Raw genomic sequence first — 20,703 nt, 5'->3', positions numbered from 1 at the left:
TTGTCTATGTTAAGGGTCAGTTGCCACTCCCTGCACCAAGTGCCTATCCGCTGCAGATCTTCCTGCATTTCGCTGCAATTTTCTAATGCTGCAACTTCTCTGTATACTACAGCATCATCCGCGAAATGCCGCATGGAACTTCCGACACTATCTCCTAGGTCATTTATATATATTGTGAAAAACAATGGTCCCATAACACTCCCCTGTGGCACGCCAGAGATTACTTCAACGTATGTAGCAGTCTCTCCATTGAGAACAACAAGCTGTGATCTGTTTGCTAAAAACTGTTCAATCCAGCCACACAGCTGGTCTGATATTCCGTAGGCTCTTACTTTGTGAATCAGGCGACAGTGCGGAACTGTATCGAACGCCTTCCGGAAGTCGAGGAAAATGGCATCTACCTGGGAGCCTGTATCTAATATTTTCTGGGTCTCATGAACAAATAAAACGAGTTGGGTCTCACACGATCGCTGTTTCCGGAATCCATGTTACTTATTGAGAGGTATAATCTGTTAAAAGCTTACCACAATAAGACAAATATTGCAGTTGAAAACTGTGTTATTGTGTTGAGAAGCGTAACTGACGGCGCGCAAATTCCATTATTTTCATCTGTTAGACCTTTACGAAACTTTTTCTCGCTGACACCCCCGATAAAAGTGATGGAAGGAAAGAAGTTCATCGCTTAATACATTTTCGTTGTTCATGCAAATTTCAGCATCAGGCATGATGTTTTAGTTTATTTCTTCCTTACTGCCAACGCTATTCACGACACAGTTTACAGACAATATCCAAGTGTACCACTGAAGCAAACTGCAAAATTATATAATTGTACGACACATAGTTCAGCAGATATGACATCACAAACATTCAGCTATGTGAGAAACTAGCTTTTGATTACTGGCGTGCAGACTATCCAGACTATTATCGTTAAGGGTTTCATAACGAGAGCATTAAGCGATTTGCAACAAATTTTAAATAGAACTGTAAACATTTCGTAACATTTTTCGCGCTCAAATGCTTTCTTCTCAACGAAGAAACGGGAAGAATAGTAGACATATTGTAATTACAAAGCGCAAGATAGTCGGAACTGAGCTGAAAGTTTGCTCTGTCGATGTAAGGAGAGCAAAACTGGGGAGCTGGTTCGTAGTATCTTCTGGCGTTTCTTTCATTTCGTAGTTCCTACCTTTGACAACAATAAGGGAATTGTGAGTCCGCCTCAATGCAAAACACATTTTTTTTGTTTATATACTTATTTATTCCCCAAACTAGTTTCAGCGACAAATATCAAAATCATCAGTGGGTTCTTTAAATCTAAAAACATGCAGAAAATAGCATAGTTATACAAACACTGTTGTTGTTGATGTCTTCAGATCGTAGAATGTTTGATACAGCTCTCCACGTTAGTCTATCGTGAGGAACCTCTTTCATCTACGAAAAACTACCGAAATATACATCCATTCGAGCCTACTAACTGTATTCATCTCTTGGTCTCTCTCTAAAAATTTTACCCCCCACACTTACTTCCATTACCGAACTAACTATTGCTTCACGCCTCATGATGTGTCATATCAACCGACTCCATTACTCAAGTTCTGACATAAATTTCTTTTATACCCAGTTCTATTCAATACCTCCTCGTTAGTTACTTGACGTAATCATCAAAACTTCTGCGGTCTTCTGTAACACTGCATTTCTGAAGCTTCTATTTTCTTCTTATCTGAATGGCTTCTTGTCCACTTCTCACTTCCGTGTAAAACTAAACTCCAGCCAAATACCTTCAGAAATGACGTTCTAGCACAAATTACCGTTTGCTTCTAACAAATTCCTCTTCTTCAGAAATTTATTTCTTGCTGTGGCCAACTTACATTTTATATCGTCTCCACTTCTCCCATCATCAGTTATTTTCTGCCCAAATAGCAAATCTCATCAATTACTTTCAGTGTGTCATACCCAATATTATTCCCTCAGCTTCACATGATTTAATTCGACCACATTCCACTACCCTTGTTTTACTTTTGTTGATGTTCGCCTTTAACGTATTTTCAAAGCTCTATCCATTCTGCATCTCTGGTCTTCGAAGTCTTTGCTGTTCCGCGCCTGCGTACATAATTTGTGCCAATGTTTCGTAACCAAGAAATAGTTCAGCAGATTCGGTAGTATTCACACGTGTCAAGCGCCTGTCTTCTTTGTAACTGGAATTATTTCACCGTTTTTGAAGGGAGGGACTATTTTGCCTGTCACATATGTCCTGAACACCAGGTGAAATATTCTGGTTCTGGATGGCTCTCCTAAGGATGCCAGTCATTCTGAGGCAACGTTATGAACTCCACGAGCCTTGTTTCCACTTAGGTCTTTCTGTGCTCCGCCAAATTCGTCTTGCAGGATCATATCTCCCATCTCCTCTTCCTTTGTGTAATATTGCCTTCAAGTACATTACTCTTGTATAAGCCCTCTATATATTACTCCTACGTTTCAGCTTTCCCTTATTGTTTAGTAGGGGACGGTCGGGTAATTTGACTACATTAAGATATATAATGAAGTTTCCTAAAACTATCAATCTTTTTAGATAGTCTTGTTTTTGTTAGTAGTATTACTATTCACCAACTTACACTACAGGCAGGGTAAAATGTCTTTGGGGTATGGGAAAGATGACGAAATAAACATTTTATTTAGAAAACAAGGACGTTTTGTTGATGGTATCCGCTTATCAAAAACGTTACAAATATAACATTACGCCTTTGATTTCCTGTGTTTAAACTTGTACACTGAGCATGATCCCATTCTTGGCATCAAGAACATTGATACCACATTTCTGTCTTTGCAATCTCACCACAACGGATGCAGTCTCTTTTATCAGCATCGTCTGAATCGCTGTCGGTGTTCTCAATTTCAATGGATGAGTTTAAAGATGAGTTGCAGTACTCTGCTCTAGAGGCCTTGCTTTGTTTCATTCCAAAACCTCCACCGAACTCAAGTTTACATTTAGGGCCTCTGTTCATTTCTTTGCCTTTGCCTTTCGCATTCTCTTTTAATTTTTCATCTCTCTTCATTTCTCTTCCTTGTTTCTTCTTCTCATTGTCCTCTTTTCTTCCTTTCTTTTCTCCGAGAGCTATTTTCACGGTTGTGCTGGTTACGTGTAGGGACGGCAACTCATTTCTTCGTTTTCGTGGACCTTCTTTAGGTGCAGCTTGAGGTAACAGAAGTAAAGGAGAGGTAGATGTGGAGTAGGTGAAGGCCTTGGTAGTGTATCAAATTCTGCACTTGGGAGCATCTTTAAGGAGGGAATTTCACTGATAGCATTGTCTATTGTTAGTGATGGCGCAAAGTCCTCATCACTAAATATCTGTGAACTTAATGGCTCAATTTCTGTATCGATAAGGCCCACTTTTTCGGTTGAATCCAGGTTCTGTTTACAGCATCATGATGGTCGCATCCGTGTTTGGCGACATCGCGGTGAACGCACATTGGAAGCGTGTATTCGTCATCGCCATACTGGCGTATCACCCGGCGTGATGGTATGGGGTTCCACTGGTTACACGTTTCGGTCACCTCTTGTTCGCATTGACGGCACTTTGCGCAGTGGACGTTACATTTCAGATGTGTTACGACCCGTGGGTCTACCCTTCATTCGATCCCTGCGAACCCTACATTTCAGCAGGATAATGCACGACCGCATGTTGCAGGTCCTGTGCGGGCCTTTCTGGATACAGAACATGTTCGACTGCTGCCCTGTCCAGCACATTCTCCAGATCTCTCACCAATTGAAAACGTCTGGTTCATGGTGGCCGAGCAACTGGGTCGTCACAATACGCCAGTCACTACTATTGATGAACTGTGGTACCGTGTTGAAACTGCATGGGCAGCTGTACCTGTACACGCCATCCAAGCCCAGGCGTATCAAGGCCATTATAACGGCCAGAGGTGCTTGTTCCGGGTACTGATTTCTCAGGCTCTATGCACCCAAATTACGTGAAAATATGATCACATGTCAGTTCTAGTATATTTGTCCAACGAATACCCGTTAATCATCATTTTTGGTGTAGCAATTTTAATGGCCAGTAGTACAGTTGCCGCTCAGGTAGCACAGGTGATGATATCTATTGGCATATACAAACAGTGTGTTAAAGCTCACGTTTATCTTTTAGGGAAGTAGTAATTGCCTGTAGCATTCGCTACGTGTGGCATACTGCAGGTGCTTTCAGTTTTCAATATCATTACAAGTTGAATAGTTGCATGTGTTAATGGCAGCGTAGCTTCTGCAGATGTTTTGTGCTGGAGCGACGTCAGCGGTTGTTACGTTGTCAGGGCGAGAACGCAGAGTTCTGGTTCGAGCTGGAGGACCCGGAGCAGGCGTTCTCGGTGGAGGCGGACTCTGGCTGGCTGACGGTGCGCGACCAGAGCAAACTGGACCGCGAGGGGCGGCCGTCGCTGCACATGTCGGTGGTGGCGCGCGAGAAGACCCCCAGCGTCGCCGCCCCCGCCGCCGCCGCCGCCAGCCGCGTCGCCGTCGAGGTGACGCTGCTCGACGCCAACGACAACAACCCAGCCTTCCAGCCAGACAACCTCTACTCCTTCTCCGTGCGCGAGGACGCCGCACCAGGGACCGTCATCGGAAAGGTAAGGCCTACCGGACCCTGCAATGTTGCCTGCGTCTCACCTACAGCGCGCTCCGTGCTACTTCATTGCAGGTTGCCTATCTAACGCTTTCCAGGGACAACTAGTATTTGATTTTTAATATTTCTTACAGTTATCGATCGAATGCTGTCATAAACTACCCATTAAGAGCCCTAATCTTATGTTAAAGGATTAACACAGTAATACAAGTGCTAGAATATAGTGTGGCTCACTGGCCTGGTGCAAGTCATCCCATTGGACGCCACTTTGGCCACCTACTTGTCTACAGCAGTTATCCGACAGGGGGAAGGGGGCCCTACAGTTTAAAGTGGAATCCGAACCACGCGTCGTTTCTGGCGAATCTTCACCTCCTTGAGAAGTGAAGCCTGGGTTAAAACCCAGACTGAAAAATTGAAGATGCGGCAGGGATTCGATCTCGTATCCTCTTCGTTTCCTGTCAAGCGCTTTAACGCCTTTTTTCATTTTCTTCGTCACTATTCTCGTCATTTGACCTGGGCGAACGTCAAATGACAGCTCTTCAAGTTCATCATTGAATAAATCACTAAGTCATTTTGCACAGGGTAGCCAACCCTCTGACCGAACATAATGACCTACTGTAGCGGAACGCAATCTGCGTGCACCTCTAGCCCACTATGTCCGACAAGTGTTACAGTAATAAACTGTGAATATATGTCTTCGGGAAGCGTAATTCACGGCACGCAAATTACCCAGACTATATTTTTCCAGTACTTGAGGTTGAGGGCACTTAGATACCTCATTAAAACTTTCAACTTAATTTCTGAACTTTCTCTCGCTGACACATTTAGCATCAAGTACTTATTTAACATATTAACTCATTTGTAAAATAATTACCCCTTTCAGCTGTGGTAAACATGTGAGTTCGATTTTTCAAAGAATCCGGCGTGAGGGGTTAGCTGTTCCTAATACTACCCAGTCGGTGCCAAGACACCCACCTACGCTCCGTTTAACTCTTAATCGCATGGTGTTGCCATTTGCCAACAATCCCTAAATTTACACCACTCGCATGCACATGATGATGCCGTTTGGCACTACACAGAGTTTGGCTTCATCGTGCTAAACTGTGTTTCGTGAAATTATGTTGGCAAAAACAGCTGAAAATCGATAATCTTTGTTGAAGGCCGAGTGTACGTAGACTTTAGAAACTGTAAGAGTAAATTATTTCTGTTATTCAGAGTACATCTACTTAGATTTTTAAGGTATGTGAAATGATGCTTAACGATGGCATTGACTGTGTTTCCATGTCTCTGGAACTCATCGGTTTGCTGCTGTATGGAAACAAACCTAAAATATTGAATAAATGAAATTTTCGACGCTCAGCCTGTTACATTTCACTTTGTGTGTCAAGCCCCTCTCCCAGAAACGTTTTCTTACTGGTATTGGTTTCCTTAAAAGAAGTCGTGCACTAGAGGGATAAAGCGACTGGAGGTGAACAGTTTCTTTACAAGAACATCTGACGACATCCACACGCTGATAAGCTCTAGAAATGACTTTTTTTCACCAAAGGAAAAAGTCATTTGCAAGTGAACTAATGGTTGCTCACTGGAGAAAATTAATTGATCATTTGCAGTTTTACTGAATCTCTCATTACTTAAACTCAATTAACATTTCGTTAAGAAAGTATTTGTAATCATGAAGATTAAATAAAATATTTGTTCCCTTGCATGCTCCGAGTTAGGAAGTTAGGAGCTGCCGGATTCATCCATATGATATTTTTAACGATATCACAAACCACTTCGAATAATAGGTTTCCACGTCATGCTTTCCTCCCTTACCTGTACCCCTTCCTTAATGTAGTTGTGGCGCTGTCTATCATTCCCGTGATGGAATTCTTACTTTCTTCAACTCTTTTCGTCTAGGACATCACTACCGTATTTATGACTGTAGAAATACTGACAAAACCACTTTAATCGAAGAATTGCGGAAATTCAGGTAGTAGCGCCGGATATCCACGAAATTAAAGAAGAGTGACTTGACGCTATGTGCTTGGGAACTCTGAGGGCATATTCAGTCGAATAATCAATAAGAATTCTCTTCCAAATGGCTCTGAGCACTATGGGACTTAACATCTGAGGTCATCAGTCCCCTAGAACTTAGAACTACTTAAACCTAAATAACCTGAGGACATCAGACACATCCATGCCCAAGGCAGGATTCGAACCTGCGGCCGTAGCGGTCGCGCGGTTCCAGACTGAAGCGCCTAGAACCGCTCGGCCACTCCGGCCGGCAATTCTCTTCCTCCGCGCACAATTGTGTACCTGGTGAGTTTAGGTGACGGTAATGGTTGTGCGTATTGTACAGTGTCTCGTTCATGTCGCGTAATGATGAGAGAGAAGGGGTGAGACCCGGTGCCGATACGTAGCCTACTCCTCTCGAATAAAAACCACGGGGACCGCCGAACTTGAGGTTCCCATCCGACGGACGGATCACTATCGACAGTGCCACATGTCCTCACTGTATGATACATTGCACAGACGTTTGCAATTAATCCAGAATATTCACATAAAGTCTGGTTATCAGAAATTTTGCGTAACTACATCTACTCCACTAACCGGCCAAACGCTCCTCTCTCCATCCGAACAGGCCATGAAGACTCAACTGGACCGACCGACTGCCGTGTCATCCTGGATGCGGATATGCAGGGGCATGTTGTCAGCACACCTTTCTCCCGGCAGTTGTCAGTTTTCGTGACCAGAGCCGCTTCTCAATCAAGTAGCTCCTCAGTTTGCCTCACAAGGGCTGAGTGCACGCCGCTTACCAACAGCGCTGGACAGACCGGATGGTCACCCATTCCCAAGTGCTAGCCCAGCCCGACAGCGCTTAACTTTGGTGATCTGACGGGAATCGGTGTTACCACTGCGGCTAGGCCGTTGGCGGCCAAACAATTGTGGTGAAAACTCCTTCCGCCACCAGAGTCCGCACAGGCGTACCTCCGAGTTGGGCTTCACCGCACAGCCTTGCGTAAGCGATCTCGGCTACGCGAGCGGGCATTTGTATCCACGGAGGTGACCGCTAGCTGATCCGGACATGCGTAGAAGCGTCTAATTTTAGCAGCATTCGTGCAGGAAATATTCGCAATTGTGTAGCAAGCAGTCTACCATGCGATAGTTAAGGAAACATTGCAGGTCGACTTCCATAATTTAGAGAGTAACCAGCTCAGTGCTATGCAGGGAATTACAGTGCACACACACACATATAATGATACCTCAAGTGCGTAGAATGATTCCTATAGTTGTGGCATATCCATTACAAAAATTTATGCAATGTTCTTTCAAGTATTTATTTCTTTAAATACATTGCGGTCAGTGGATGAACCACGATAACGTTGATAAGCGTTGGGCTCCATTTTTCAACTTACGCTGTTATATTTACTATTTTCTCTTTGTGACAAGCCCGAATGAATAATATTGCATTTTACTTCAGTTTTCACTCGTTTCCTGTTTTTTTTTTCTGGTAGTATCTTTTTATGTCCATTGGCCTTCGCCATGCTTTATGACTGCTAGTAGTATGCCATACCCTGTAGACATACTGGACGTCCACATTGATAGATGGTCATGGTCATATCATCATGGCTCCTTGATGCCATTGTGTGACGGCTCCACACCGACTCGTCTCACTGCGCCGATTTCATTTCATGGCATTTCACTGCTATATGTTGTGTCATTGGTAGAGAATCATATGACCACCTGGCACCAGTTGTACACCATTTACAGCATTCCATAGCGACCACTCTGCTCCTTTAAGGAGTGGCTAATACACATTATATGCAAAGAAACTGGTACACCTGCCTAATATTGTGTAGGGCCCCCGCGAGCACGTAGAAGTGCCGCAACACGACGTGGCATGGACTCGACTAATGTCTGAAGTAGCGCTGGAGGGAATTGACACCTGAATCTTGCAGGGCTGCCCGCAGATCCGAAAGAGAACGAGGGGGTGGAGATCTGTTCTGAACTGCACGCAACAAGGCATCCCACATATGCTCAATAAAGTTCATATCTGGCGAGTTTTGCTGCCAGCGGAAGTGTTTAAACTCAGAAGAGTGTTCCTGGAGCCACTCCGTACCAATTCTGGTCATGTGAAGTGTCGAATTGCCCTGCTGGAATTGCCCAAATCCGTTGGAGTGTACAATGGGCATGAACAAATGCAGGTGATCAGACAGGATGCTTACCTACGTGTCACTGTCAGAGCCATATCTAGACGTATCAGGGGTCCCATCTCACTCCAACTGCACACCCCCCACACCATTACAGAGCTTGCACCAGCTTGAACACTCCTCTGTTGACATGCATGGTCCATGGATTTATGAGCTGTCTCCATACCCGTACACGTCCATCCGCTGGATACAATTTGAAACGAGAGTCGTCCGACCATTCAACATGTTTCCAGTCATGAACAATCCAATGTCGGTGTTGACGGGCCCAGGCGAGGCGTTAAGCTTTTTGTCGTGCAGTCATCAACACTACGCGACTGGGCCTTCGGCTCGGAAATCCCATATCGATGATGTTTCGTTGAATAGTTCGCACGCTGACACTTGTTGGCCCAGCATTGAAATTTGCAGCAATTTGCGGAAGGGTTGCAATTCTGTCACGTTGAACGATTCTCTTTAGTCGTCGTTGGTATCCTCCTCACAGGATCTTTTTCCGGCCGCAGCGATGTCGGAGATTTGATGTTTTACTGGACTCCTGATACTCACGACACACTCGTGAAATAGTCGTACTGGAAAATCCCCACATCATCGCTACCTCGGAGATGCTGTGTGCCATCGCCCGTGCGCCGACTGTAACACCATGTTCAAACTCAGTTAAATCTTGATAACCTGCTATTGTAGCAGCGTTAACCGGTGTAACAACTGCAGCGGCCACTTGCTGTCTTAATATAGGCGTTGCCGACCACAGCGCCGCACCGTCTTCTGCCTGTATTTGAATACGCATGCCTATACGAGCTTCTTTGGCACTACAGTGTATTTTGAGTGAGGAGGTTATCTCGTTGCCTTTATATTTCCCTACACATTTTTCTTAGCGTGCCTCGCGCAGAGTGTGACAGCGGTGACGGGTTGCAGGTGTGGGCGACGGACGCGGACCTGGGCCGCAACGGGCAGGTGGTGTACGCCGTGCAGGCAGCCGGCGGCGCCAACGGCAGCGGCGGCGGCGTCGCGGCGCCCGCCTTCACGGTGGACGCGCAGAGCGGCGAGGTGGCAGTGGCCGCGGGCGCGCGCCTCTCCGTGGGCCGGCACGCGCTCTTCGTGGAGGCCTCCGACCAGCCAGAGAACCCCAGCGAGCGGCGCTTCAGCATCGCCGTCGTCTCCGTGGACGTGCTGCCTGTCGGCCGCGCAGGTCAGCCACGCTCGCTTCTCTTCAGATGCCGTCATTTCGAGGGGCCTGTCATAATACCACGTCGAAAAAGATGCTGTTAGCCCTTCTACACACGTACACCCTTCGATACCACACATTTTACCAACGATAGTCAGACTTGGTGGAGACATCGAAGTCTGCATTTTGGCAGCTGAGGAAACGTTACAGCTCGAAATTCGCAACATCGTCATCCTGCAACGCAATTGTTTCCTCACCTCAGTAAAACAGGACGAAGTCTGTGCCCAGTCAGAAGAATACGGTGTTGAGTCACAATCTGATAGCTCAAAGTAACAGCATGCACACAAAAATTTCGTTTTTCCGGACCAGATGGGGCCGGAAGCAGTCTGGATTGCCGAAAGTCCGGATAATCCGGAAAGATGCTACTAAATGCAAAAACTCCTTTATGTGCTACAATACAGGGTGTTCGGAAATTCCTATTACGAACTTCTAGGAATCGTAAAGGGAGTAACCTGTGTCCGTAAACGTACTGACAGCTTCAATTCAGATGTTTAACTCATCCATTTCTGCTTGAGGAATTGAATCAGGCGTGGCGCAGTACAATTTTTAGGTAACAGTTCGACAGGAAACATAAAGAATCATCCATTTATCACTTAAGCACATTTGATTCCATTAACAAAAAAAATGGCTCTGAGCACTATGAGAGTTAACATCTGAGGTCATCAGTCCCCTAGAACTTAGAACTACTTAAACATAACCAACCTAAGGACGTCACACACATCCATGCCCGAGGCAGGATTCGAACCTGCGACCGTAGCGGTCACGCGGTTCCAGACTGAAGCGCATAGAACCGCACGGCCACACAGGCCGGCGATTCCATTAACAGTTAAACATTGCGTGTTTACGTTATTCCAGAACAAAAAGGAACCCAGCTACTATAAGTACAGAACAGTACGGATGCATTCCAACAGCGGTTCGATGTGGAAGTTACCAACGCTTTTACAGACGTTGTGCCTATGAACCGTGTTCTGGTGCACACTCTCCATTGCACCTGGTGTCTCGTAAGTTTCTAGTGCAGCGGCCAAAAATCGTACCAGCAGATCTTCCTCTGTTTCTACAGGAGTCTCGTAAGTTAAACTTTGCCTCCGACCCCACAAAATTAGTCCATAGGAGTTAAATCCGGTGATCGCGGTGGCCACGCGGTTGGACCACCTCGGCCTATCCATCTTGCACCATACCCTTTGCTGAGAAGTCTCCGAACTCACGTGAGATCGAGGTGGTGCACCAGCATGCTGAACCCACATTTCTTGACTCATATTCAGTGGCACAGCTCCAAGGACCGGTCCAGTATGATTTGCATGAAGATCAAGTATGCAGAACCAGTTAGTTTGAGGGAAGGAGGTGTGGCCCAGTCACGTAACCGTCCAGAATACTTTCCTACACATTAATACAAAACTGGTGCTGAAACCCCAGAACAGGCGTTGCACGAGGGTTTTCATCTGTCCAGGCATGGCTGTTTCGCTAATTCAGAACATAGTCCCAAGTGAACTTACATTCATCACTGAACTGTGCTCAACGTGGAAACAGCGATGCGTCGATGAACGGTGCAGGAACCACGTGCCGTAGGCAACGCGTTGTGGAAAATGGGCTGGATCCATAGCGTGTACGCTTTGTAAACGGTACGGGTGTAATTGTTGCTCACGTAGAACGCCTCAGACGATACTGTTATTAACACCCAGTTCTTAGAGTACTTGTTGGCGGATTCTCTTCACTGCAACGCTGTACATCTTCTTGCAGTTCGGGCGTGGACGTTGCCGTGGAGCACCGCAATCCTGCCTCCTCACGCTGAAGTACCTGTTTCTCGGAGCCGCTGCGTAACTTGGGCCCCCGCTACGTTGCGGAAAACGTTCGTGATACAACCGCATAGCAGCACTATCGTTACCTCGATCTTCACTATACACGAGGAGCATGTCTGTTTACTGTATCGGAGACGCACAGGCCTTGAAAAGGTCTTGCAGCAACGCAGACGCTAAGTGACATTAGGTGATCGTCTGACGCAGTACACGTCATCCTACTGCATACCAGGATAAACAATTCTTTTTCTCTTTCCATCAGCAGACGTGGACGCGTTACACATCTGAATTGAAACGATCGCGGAACGGAAACGGTACGTTTCTGGACATGGGTTCCTGTTCAAGTCTTCGAAGTTTGTAACTGAAATTTCCAATAACCCTGTATACAAACGTGTACAGTTCGACGTGCTGAATTATCACGATGTAACATGATTACCACGATATCTGTTGTAATACTGTTATGTTAGCTGAACATGTCTGCATGTCTGCTGGTCTGGTTTGAAAATGAAAGGCTAAGTTCTAAACTAGTCACCAGTATGAAAGACACGCAACTGTGTTAGAAAATTTCGCTGATACTTTTACATGTCACTGAAAGTGTGCACCATGAGAAGCTTTCCACTTTGCGTTCAAGTGTAGCACCTTTTCCTGCGGGGTTGAAGCAGGTATCGGAACGCCATGCTCTTTTTTCTCACTGAACCAAACGAATGATGCATCAACCAGTGTTTTATTTTCAGCTTTGTTTAATATAGCGCTGTTCTGCATACTATCTTTAATCGTAAGCCGGCCGAAATGGCAGAGGGGTTCTAGGCGCTACAGTCTGGAACCACGCGACCGCTACGTTTTGTTGCCACTTTTCCCAGTGATTTTAGAAATCCCAATCGAATATTATTTCTCTCTTCTTCCTTTTTCTGTGTTAAGTCGTCCAAAGCTCCTTTAAATTCTGATTCAAATACTAAATTCTCCATCTCTTCCCTGTCGACTCCTTCTTCTTCCGTCGTGCCATTAGACAAATCCTTCCCTCATAAAGGCCATCTATTCGCTCTCTCCTCTGAATTTAATAGTGGAAGTCTCATTACATCCTTAATGTTACCGTCCTTGCTATTAATTTCACCAAAGACTGTTTTGAATTTTCTGTATGCTGCGTCAGTGTTTCAAACAATGTTTTCTTTTTCGATTTCTTCAAAAACAGATATTGCAGAACAATAGTTTACCCACGTCCCTGGCGTTCTTATGTGAAGTTTGGAGAATAGGAAAGCGATGTTGGGAACAGTGAATCTGTGTATGAAGCTCCTTAGTCATGTGTGGATAGCTGAATCGTAAGAACATTGCCCGCGATATACAAAGTTCTGGGTTCGTGTACCAGATTGGCACACAGTTTTAATGATGGAAAGTTTCTGTAAACATTGTTATGCTTGTATCCGCGTTTGAACTGTTCGTGTGCTGTGTTTTCGAGCCTGACTTGGGGAACCAGTCCCGTATTAACCCAGACGACCGCATAAAAACCACACTCAGGCTGCCTGGTGCGTCAGTCGTCAACCCGTCGCGTCGCGCGGATCCTATCCGTCTCTGGCAGACCACCCTCCCCAGCATGTCAGTGCGTCGCACGTCAGGTCATGCGGCCAGGTCATCCATCATCCGCATGAAGTTGACAAAACCGCAGCGATTTAAAAAGGCGAGAGATACACGGAATTTGGTAATTTAAAGTGTCACATTATCTCGCGGAAGTAAAATAAAACAATACAGATAGGTAAATTACTAATAACGTCGGCTACATAAGAATCTATTTTTTAAAGGGAACAGAAATGTTATTCGCTTTCATGTTCCCGTTTCTTTTATAGCGGCTGGCTGTTTCGTCGCCTGTTACTTAAACGTGAAAAGCGTCTTTATCGGTGCTGTTAATCTGGCGTCTCGGCTTTCTGCTCCATTAGCTGAAGAACCGGTAGCGGGTATCTAGGCACTCCGCCTAATCAACCGTGGCCTAACGTAATGAGCCTTTAAGCAATATCGTGACAGAGGAGAATTGAAAACTGTTCCTCATTCTTGCCGAATCTCTAACACTGTTGAGAAGCATTAGCATTAATCGCTTATTATATTCCACCTGTGATACTTTTGGGCAAAACTGCGAAAATCAGAGTTCGTTAGTAGCTTATAAGGAGACTGAAATTCCGTTTTGCTCGTTGGCTAGACATTTAACTTCCAGTTATAGTTTTATCAAAGATCACTGATAATCATAAGAGTAACGAGGCGGCAGTTGTATGTAGCTGCCTTAGCCCTACCGGAGAGTTACAAGGCAGGCCTTATGCCGCCAGAAACAAAGGCAAATAAAAGTCATAATTCTAATTAAAATCCAAAGATAAAAGGGAATTTCTAAAATGTGGCGTCAGCCACGACTGTCGGATAGTAGACGGGAACATGGCTTAGAATAAGTTCTGCACCAAGCAGAAATACGCCATTTTTGTGTCGGTATACGACTTTCAGATGACACGGTCAAATATTTTCACTTGCTTGCTAGTGTGATTCCAGCAAAACGAGAGCTTTTAACGAAGCTTCTTCTTTTGGTGGGAGGGACACGCTCATTAATATAAGAGACACGTTCGATAAGTAATGCAAAATATTTTTTTTTTCTAGAAGCAGTTTGGTTTTATTCAGGATTCCAATGCACCTATTATTCCCCACTCTGTGGCTACAAACCCCTATTTTTCAATATAATCTCTGTTCAACGCGACGGCCTTACTACATCTTACTGGGAGGGCCTGTATGCTCACAGGTTGCCACTCTACTGGTCAACGTGGGAGCCAAGTGTTGCTGCATCAACAACCTTTCCATCATTCACGCACTGCTTCCCGCGCAGTGCATCTTTCATTGGACCAAGTCGGAAGGTGAGAGCACCAGGTTGTAGGGTGGACGAGGAAGAATAGTCCAATGAAGCTTTGTGAGCTTTTCTCGCGTGAGTAGACTTGTCTCTGGCATTGCGTTGTCATGGAGAAGAAGTTCGTTTGCATGTACATGACGACGAATACGCCGAAACCATTTCTTCAATTTCCTGAGGGTAGCACAATGCACTTCAGAGTTGGTCGTTGGGTCAGTATGGAGGACTTCAAACAGAATAACGCGTTCAGTGTCCCAGAAGACCGGCTGATGGTGCGATTTTGACCTTATTCTTCGGAGGAGATGTGGTGGGACGTCACTCCATGAATTACCGTTTTGTTTTCGGTTCGAAGTGATGAACCCACGTTTCATCGACTGTGACAGTGTTCGACAAAAAACTGTCTCCATTAGCCTCACAGCACGTTAGCAATTCCGCGCAGATGGTCCCACGTTGCTTTGTATGGTCTTCTGTTAGGCGGCGAGAAATGCCGGGAGTGCACATCTTTGAGTGCCCTAACTGGTGAGTGAAAGTATCAGCACAACCAACAGAGACGTCCACTTGAGCAGCGACCTGTTTGATTGTGATCTGTCGATAACCTCGAATGAGAGTGTCTGCACGTTGTCTGCGCGTTCCAACTTGGCAGGAGTCACAGATGTGCGCGGGAGATCGAACGGGTTTGCGCGACCTTCTTGCGATGATGACACATGCCTCGCCCAACGACTCACCGTACTTTTGTTCTCTGCCAGGTCTCTGTAGACATTCTGCAACCGCCTATGAATATCTACGATGTGCTGGTTTTGCGCCAAAAGAAACTCGATGACAGCTCTCTGCTCGGAACGCACCTCCGCTACAGACGTTACGTATAGTGCCGCCACCTATCGGAACTACATGAAACTTTAGGGGCTGAAGCGGCAATTTTCCCTGATGTTCCACACAAAATTTAGCACTTTGTCAACCAAAATTGGCCGAGAAAACAAACGTGTTGCATTACTTATTGAACACCTCTCGTATCTTAACGAATCATAACTCAGACATAATGCCGTTCAGTGTTATGGCCGAGGTGAATAACGTCTTATTTGTGTCTACTAAAGCCGTGGAGAGTAAAACCTGCTAGTGTGTAACGACCCATCACCGCACACGACATCACACTCGTCCTCCGCTCCAAACGCAACACCGCCTCTGGTCATGATGGCGTCACACACCGCCACCTCAAGGAATCCCCCCCACCCCCCATCCTTCCTGACTGTCCTTGCTACCCTGTACAATGTCCTCCTCTCCACCTTGACCTGTGGAAGACTTCCCGTGTCCTACTGTTCCCTAAACCTAACAAACCCCCCTCTGATACGTCTTCCTATCGTCCCATCTGCCTCACATCCGTGTTCAGTAAGGTCTTCGAGATTATCCTCTCCCGCCGTATTCACCGCCACCTTAACCAGCACCACCTCCTTCCCCTTACCCAGTGTGGCTTCCGGCCTTCCTTCTCAGCCGACGACCAGCTCCTTAACCTTACCAATCTTCTTTCCCTCCAACTTACCTCCTGTCGCTCCTCTATCTTTGTTTCCCTTGACCTCCACAACGCCTATGACCGTGTCTGGCATCCCGGGCTCGTCTTCAAACTCCAGACCTATGCTCGCCCTATCAATTTCGTCCATCTCGTTGCTTCCTTCCTCTCCCGTCATCCCTCCTGTGTCACTATCCACAATTCCAATTCTCCTACCTTCTATCCCTCCGCTGGTTTGCCCCAAGGCTCTGTCCTTTCCCCTCTCCTCTATTTCCTGTACACTGTGGATATGCTCAAACCTCCCCAACCTGTTCATCTCCTCCAGTTTGCTGATGACACCGCCTTCCTAGCCCTTTATCCTACCCTTCAACGGTCCCAACGTACCCTCCAGACCCACCTTGACAGTTCACCACTTGGTGCAACCAGTGGTTCCTCTGTATAAACCCCTCAAAGACCCAGGCGATCATCATAGGCCGCGCCACCCGCCACTTCCATCTCCATGATTTCTACCTCACCATTTATGGCCATCCTATCCACCTCACTCCTATCCTCAAATACCTTGGCCTCACACTCGACCGCCACCTCACCTGGACTCAGCATCTCCTTACAATCCAACACAAAGCTCACAACAGACTCTGCCTCCTAAAACTCCTGTCTGGCCAGACATGGGGAGTGCATCCTTCCACCAGTCTTCACATCTAAAAATCCTTGATCTGCCCCATACTTTGTTATGCCAGCATTGCTTGGATTTCCGCCCCTACCAGGTTCTATAAAGCCTTCCGAATCCTCGAATGCCATGCACTCCACCTTGCCTTCTGCATCCGCCCATGCGCATCCTCTACGACCTCATCCCCTTTCCCTGCCTTCTCCTTTTCCTTGAACACATCTGCACCCTGTATATTGTCTGCCGCCTCCTACCTTGTCGTAACTCTTCATCTCCCGCCCCACCTGTCTCCTGCCTCTTGGTGCACTCCCTGACTCCCCTATTCTTTGCATCCCCCCCCCCTGCTGCACCTTGCTCTCCCCCCCCCCCTTTTCCATCCTCTCAGGCCAGGCAGGACACGGGAAGTCTTCCACAGGTCGGGGTAAAAGCCAGAGGAGAGGAGGACATTGTACACGGTAGCAAGTAGCAAGGACAGCCAGGAAGGAAGGGGGGGAATCCTAGCGGTGGCGGTAGGTGACGCCATCATGACCAGGACCTCGGCAGGTCCCTGCTGGCAGTTTTATGCTTCTTCCTGTGTGCTTCATCTCTTAAAGGGGTTTTAAAGTGTCTTGTTCTGGAGTGTTTTTAATACTGTGGCTAATTTTTAACCTGTGCGTGTGACTTCAGTGCCCTTTTGTGCTCTACGAATCGTCAGCTGTGTGTGTTTTTTTTAACTTTATGTCGACTTTTTTAATTGTCCCCCATGAATGTTTGCATGTCAGTGTATTTTTACCTGCATTATCTCCTCTTACTCTGTTTTTATGTCCACCTTTTTATCGCCTTTATATGTATAATTTTCTTCTTTTTTTAGCTGTCATGTCACTCTGCTGAAGAGCGGCGGGTTGTGCCGCTGACATGAAATCACAATAAAGAAGAGAAAAAAAGTGTGTAACGACGCTGTTTGGTTGTCGGAACGTAATTATGTCATAATGAGAGCAACGTAAAAGCAATAGTTAATTGAGTTTTGTGAGAAGTGTTACCTTTCCGGTTTTTAGTTGCTATTGTCAAGGAAAAACGGAAGTAATTTAGTCGAAATCTTGTCCTTAGCTAGAAACAAATTTAGTCTCAACCATCTGTTGCTCGAAGACTCCAATTTCAGAAGATGCACGCTTATTTTGACCCTCTTCCAGTGGACGAAATTTCTGGGAAATCGGGTTATGGCACTTGCCGTGTTCTGTCCCTGATTTGACCTGCGATAGGGAATGTTGACTGATAACCAACGCGTGACAGCGACCCAGCTCTTTCCATGGGAGCGTCTTTGGCTGTGGAACAAACGGGGCCTCTTACTACATAGCTCGAGGAGGTGCCACGGCCAATGGGACAGGTTTACAACAAGGAAGTGGCAGGCGTACTGTTAGGCTGTAGCGTGCCCTATTGGACGCTGAGTGCGGCTTACTGATGTGCAGGGACGGAGAGCAGCACGGAGCCGGACTTCGTGGGCGCGCCGTACGAGTTCTGGGTGGGCAGCACGGTGCCCGTGGGCACCAGCGTGGGGCAGCTGCGCACCAACGCCGCCGTCGACGCCCGCTCCGCCGTCTTCGACCTGCTGCACAGCTTCCACCAGGGCGGTGAGTTTTCTAGGCCGGTCCAAGGCTACTGCGCACTTTACCATCTATTCAACAGTTCTAACTAACTCTCTTAACGGCGTTCCCGTCATTTTACTCAATGTCGCTTGTGACTAATGTGAACAGGTGTGGTTTCTGAGACGTGTTTGATTTGCCGATTTTGTGAATTGACTCCCTTATTTTCAAATTTTTCTTTTCCGAATTAGCAGAATTTGAGTAGAAACTGAAGCATAAGCAGTGCCGTAATGTTCTTAATCACCAGATTCAGTGCCATCGTCGCAGTTTAAATTAGGAACTTCTTCATAGGGTCTCTTGCACCAGCGTTTTACTATTGATAGCGACTCCTCCATCGGATAGGGGTGAAAACATAGGTATCTGTTTTATGCTCTTTGAGACCTCAGGTAGGGAAACTACCAGGCAGTCATGTGACCTTTCGTCACTTCATACGGCAGTAAAGTGATGTGTTTTTGCCAGTGGGCTGTATGCAATCAGCGCAACTGCCATGGCTACGCCGTGAATAAAATTATCCGCTTCGTCGGTGTGTAAACTAGGAGTTTCCAACGTGTCTCGAAGGAATGGTGTAGCAGTCGCTGATACGTCAAATGACGTAATAACAGTGGCAACATTGGATAATACAGGCAACCGTTTGCAAATAACTGTTCGGTACAATGACACCTACTAAGGGTGTTTTCATCAGAATGAAATTTTGAGAAAACGTAAAATTACATTGCGAAAAAACAATGGTCAGAATTTAGAGCAGGTGTGCTCAAGTCAAAAATAAAATTAAACACGTTCCAACCTTTGCTACGTGTGCCTATCTAGGAAGAACATCTAATCTATGCAGACACCTTTAGTAGATGTCTAAACCTAGATCAATGTACCGAACAGTTATTTGCAATCTATTGGTTGTATAATCGTATGTTGGATCTAGTATACAGTTGCTGAAAAACAATTATGTTTAAAATTATAGTATCTCTTGTCTATGACAACCGGTTCATTCCATGAGGGTATCTTTTTACCAGTCACAGTATCTTTGTACCACTTACCACGTTTGTTTCAAATGGCTGCTGTTGCACCTATTTGGATTCTTTTGTACTAGAAGTAACAGTTTTATTACTCGTGTGATTCGTAGTTAGTATTTCAGTTGTTTTTCCAACTTTCCTACGAGCTCTTCGACTTGTGATTATCCATTAATTTCGTTATTAGAATTATATATTAATACCTTCAGCTGCTGACTGGCGTTGATATATATCAACGGGGACAGGAGAAAATGTGTGCCCCGACCGGGACTCAAACCCGGGAGCTCCTGCTTACATGCCAGACGCTCTATCCATCTGAGCCACCGAGGGCACAGAGTATAGTGCGACTGCAGGGACTATCTCCCACACGTCTCCCGCAAGACCTACATTCTCAACTTATACGTCCACACACTACATTCGTAGTGTCCCTACCCAACACACTCATTATTCGTGGATGACATTCTTACCAAGTCCTGTAAGAGTTCGGGTAAATATGTGTGCATCCGCACAGAAGAGGAAAGTCATGGCCGGTATTGCCAGAACTATATACTTATATGGATATGGTGTCTGTTCCTTAGGACATGTCAGAAAGAACAGACACCATATCCATATAAGTATATTAATTGCTTTGGTTGTGAAGAAAGCTTCTGGGGACAGTGACATGAGTTGTACAGTGCCAGGTCGATACAAATATTTTATTATTTGAAAGTAAACCTGCTGTACTGATTTAACACTTTTTGTTTTTATTTCTTATTAACACTTGATTGCCTCCTGGCGCGATCTGAATATACCCAGAGCATTAGATATCGGAAAAATTCTCTGATTTTTAAAGACTTGTCTCAAGTTGCGCCGATTGACAATGAAACTTTGCACCAAGATTAAAACTGAAATTATACTCTCATAGGGCATAGCTAGAACACATTTTCACTTTTTCAAGTACTCAGTAAATACAAATATAAAATGTGATGATGTCTGTTGCACTGTGTAAATTGTTTAGTGTCCAATATTTTCTGGAAATGATAAGAAAGGCTACAAAGTTAGTCCGACTGACTGTTTTAAATCAGACGGGAAATTCTGCTGTCAGTCATTGCCGGTACATGTCAGCCAGTTGACTGGGGAACACTGCGAAGAAAATTGGATGCTATGGAAATTGTAGTGTGGAAGCTCGCGAAAGACGTTGCTCAAAGTCGAACATAAAGCTGTATGTTGCACATGATATTTGGTAAATAAG

General features: G+C 45.7%; 1 protein-coding gene across 1 annotated transcript in view; it reads left to right on the top strand.

The window, feature by feature from the left end:
- Positions 1-20,703, top strand: part of LOC126191751 (cadherin-89D) — a 410,787-nt gene that overhangs the window by 294,127 nt on the left and 95,957 nt on the right. The window contains exons 9-12 of the mRNA XM_049932553.1: positions 4,306-4,617; positions 9,713-9,973; positions 17,265-17,297; positions 18,315-18,456. Coding sequence (XP_049788510.1) covers positions 4,306-4,617; positions 9,713-9,973; positions 17,265-17,297; positions 18,315-18,456 — 748 coding nt within the window. The remainder of the gene's footprint in view (positions 1-4,305; positions 4,618-9,712; positions 9,974-17,264; positions 17,298-18,314; positions 18,457-20,703) is intronic.

The sequence above is a fragment of the Schistocerca nitens genome, chromosome 1 (assembly GCF_023898315.1).
Source record: "Schistocerca nitens isolate TAMUIC-IGC-003100 chromosome 1, iqSchNite1.1, whole genome shotgun sequence".
Lineage (NCBI taxonomy): Eukaryota > Metazoa > Arthropoda > Insecta > Orthoptera > Acrididae > Schistocerca > Schistocerca nitens.
The sequence above is the reverse complement of the archived record's forward strand: the minus strand, read 5'-3'. Positions and strand labels throughout refer to the sequence as shown.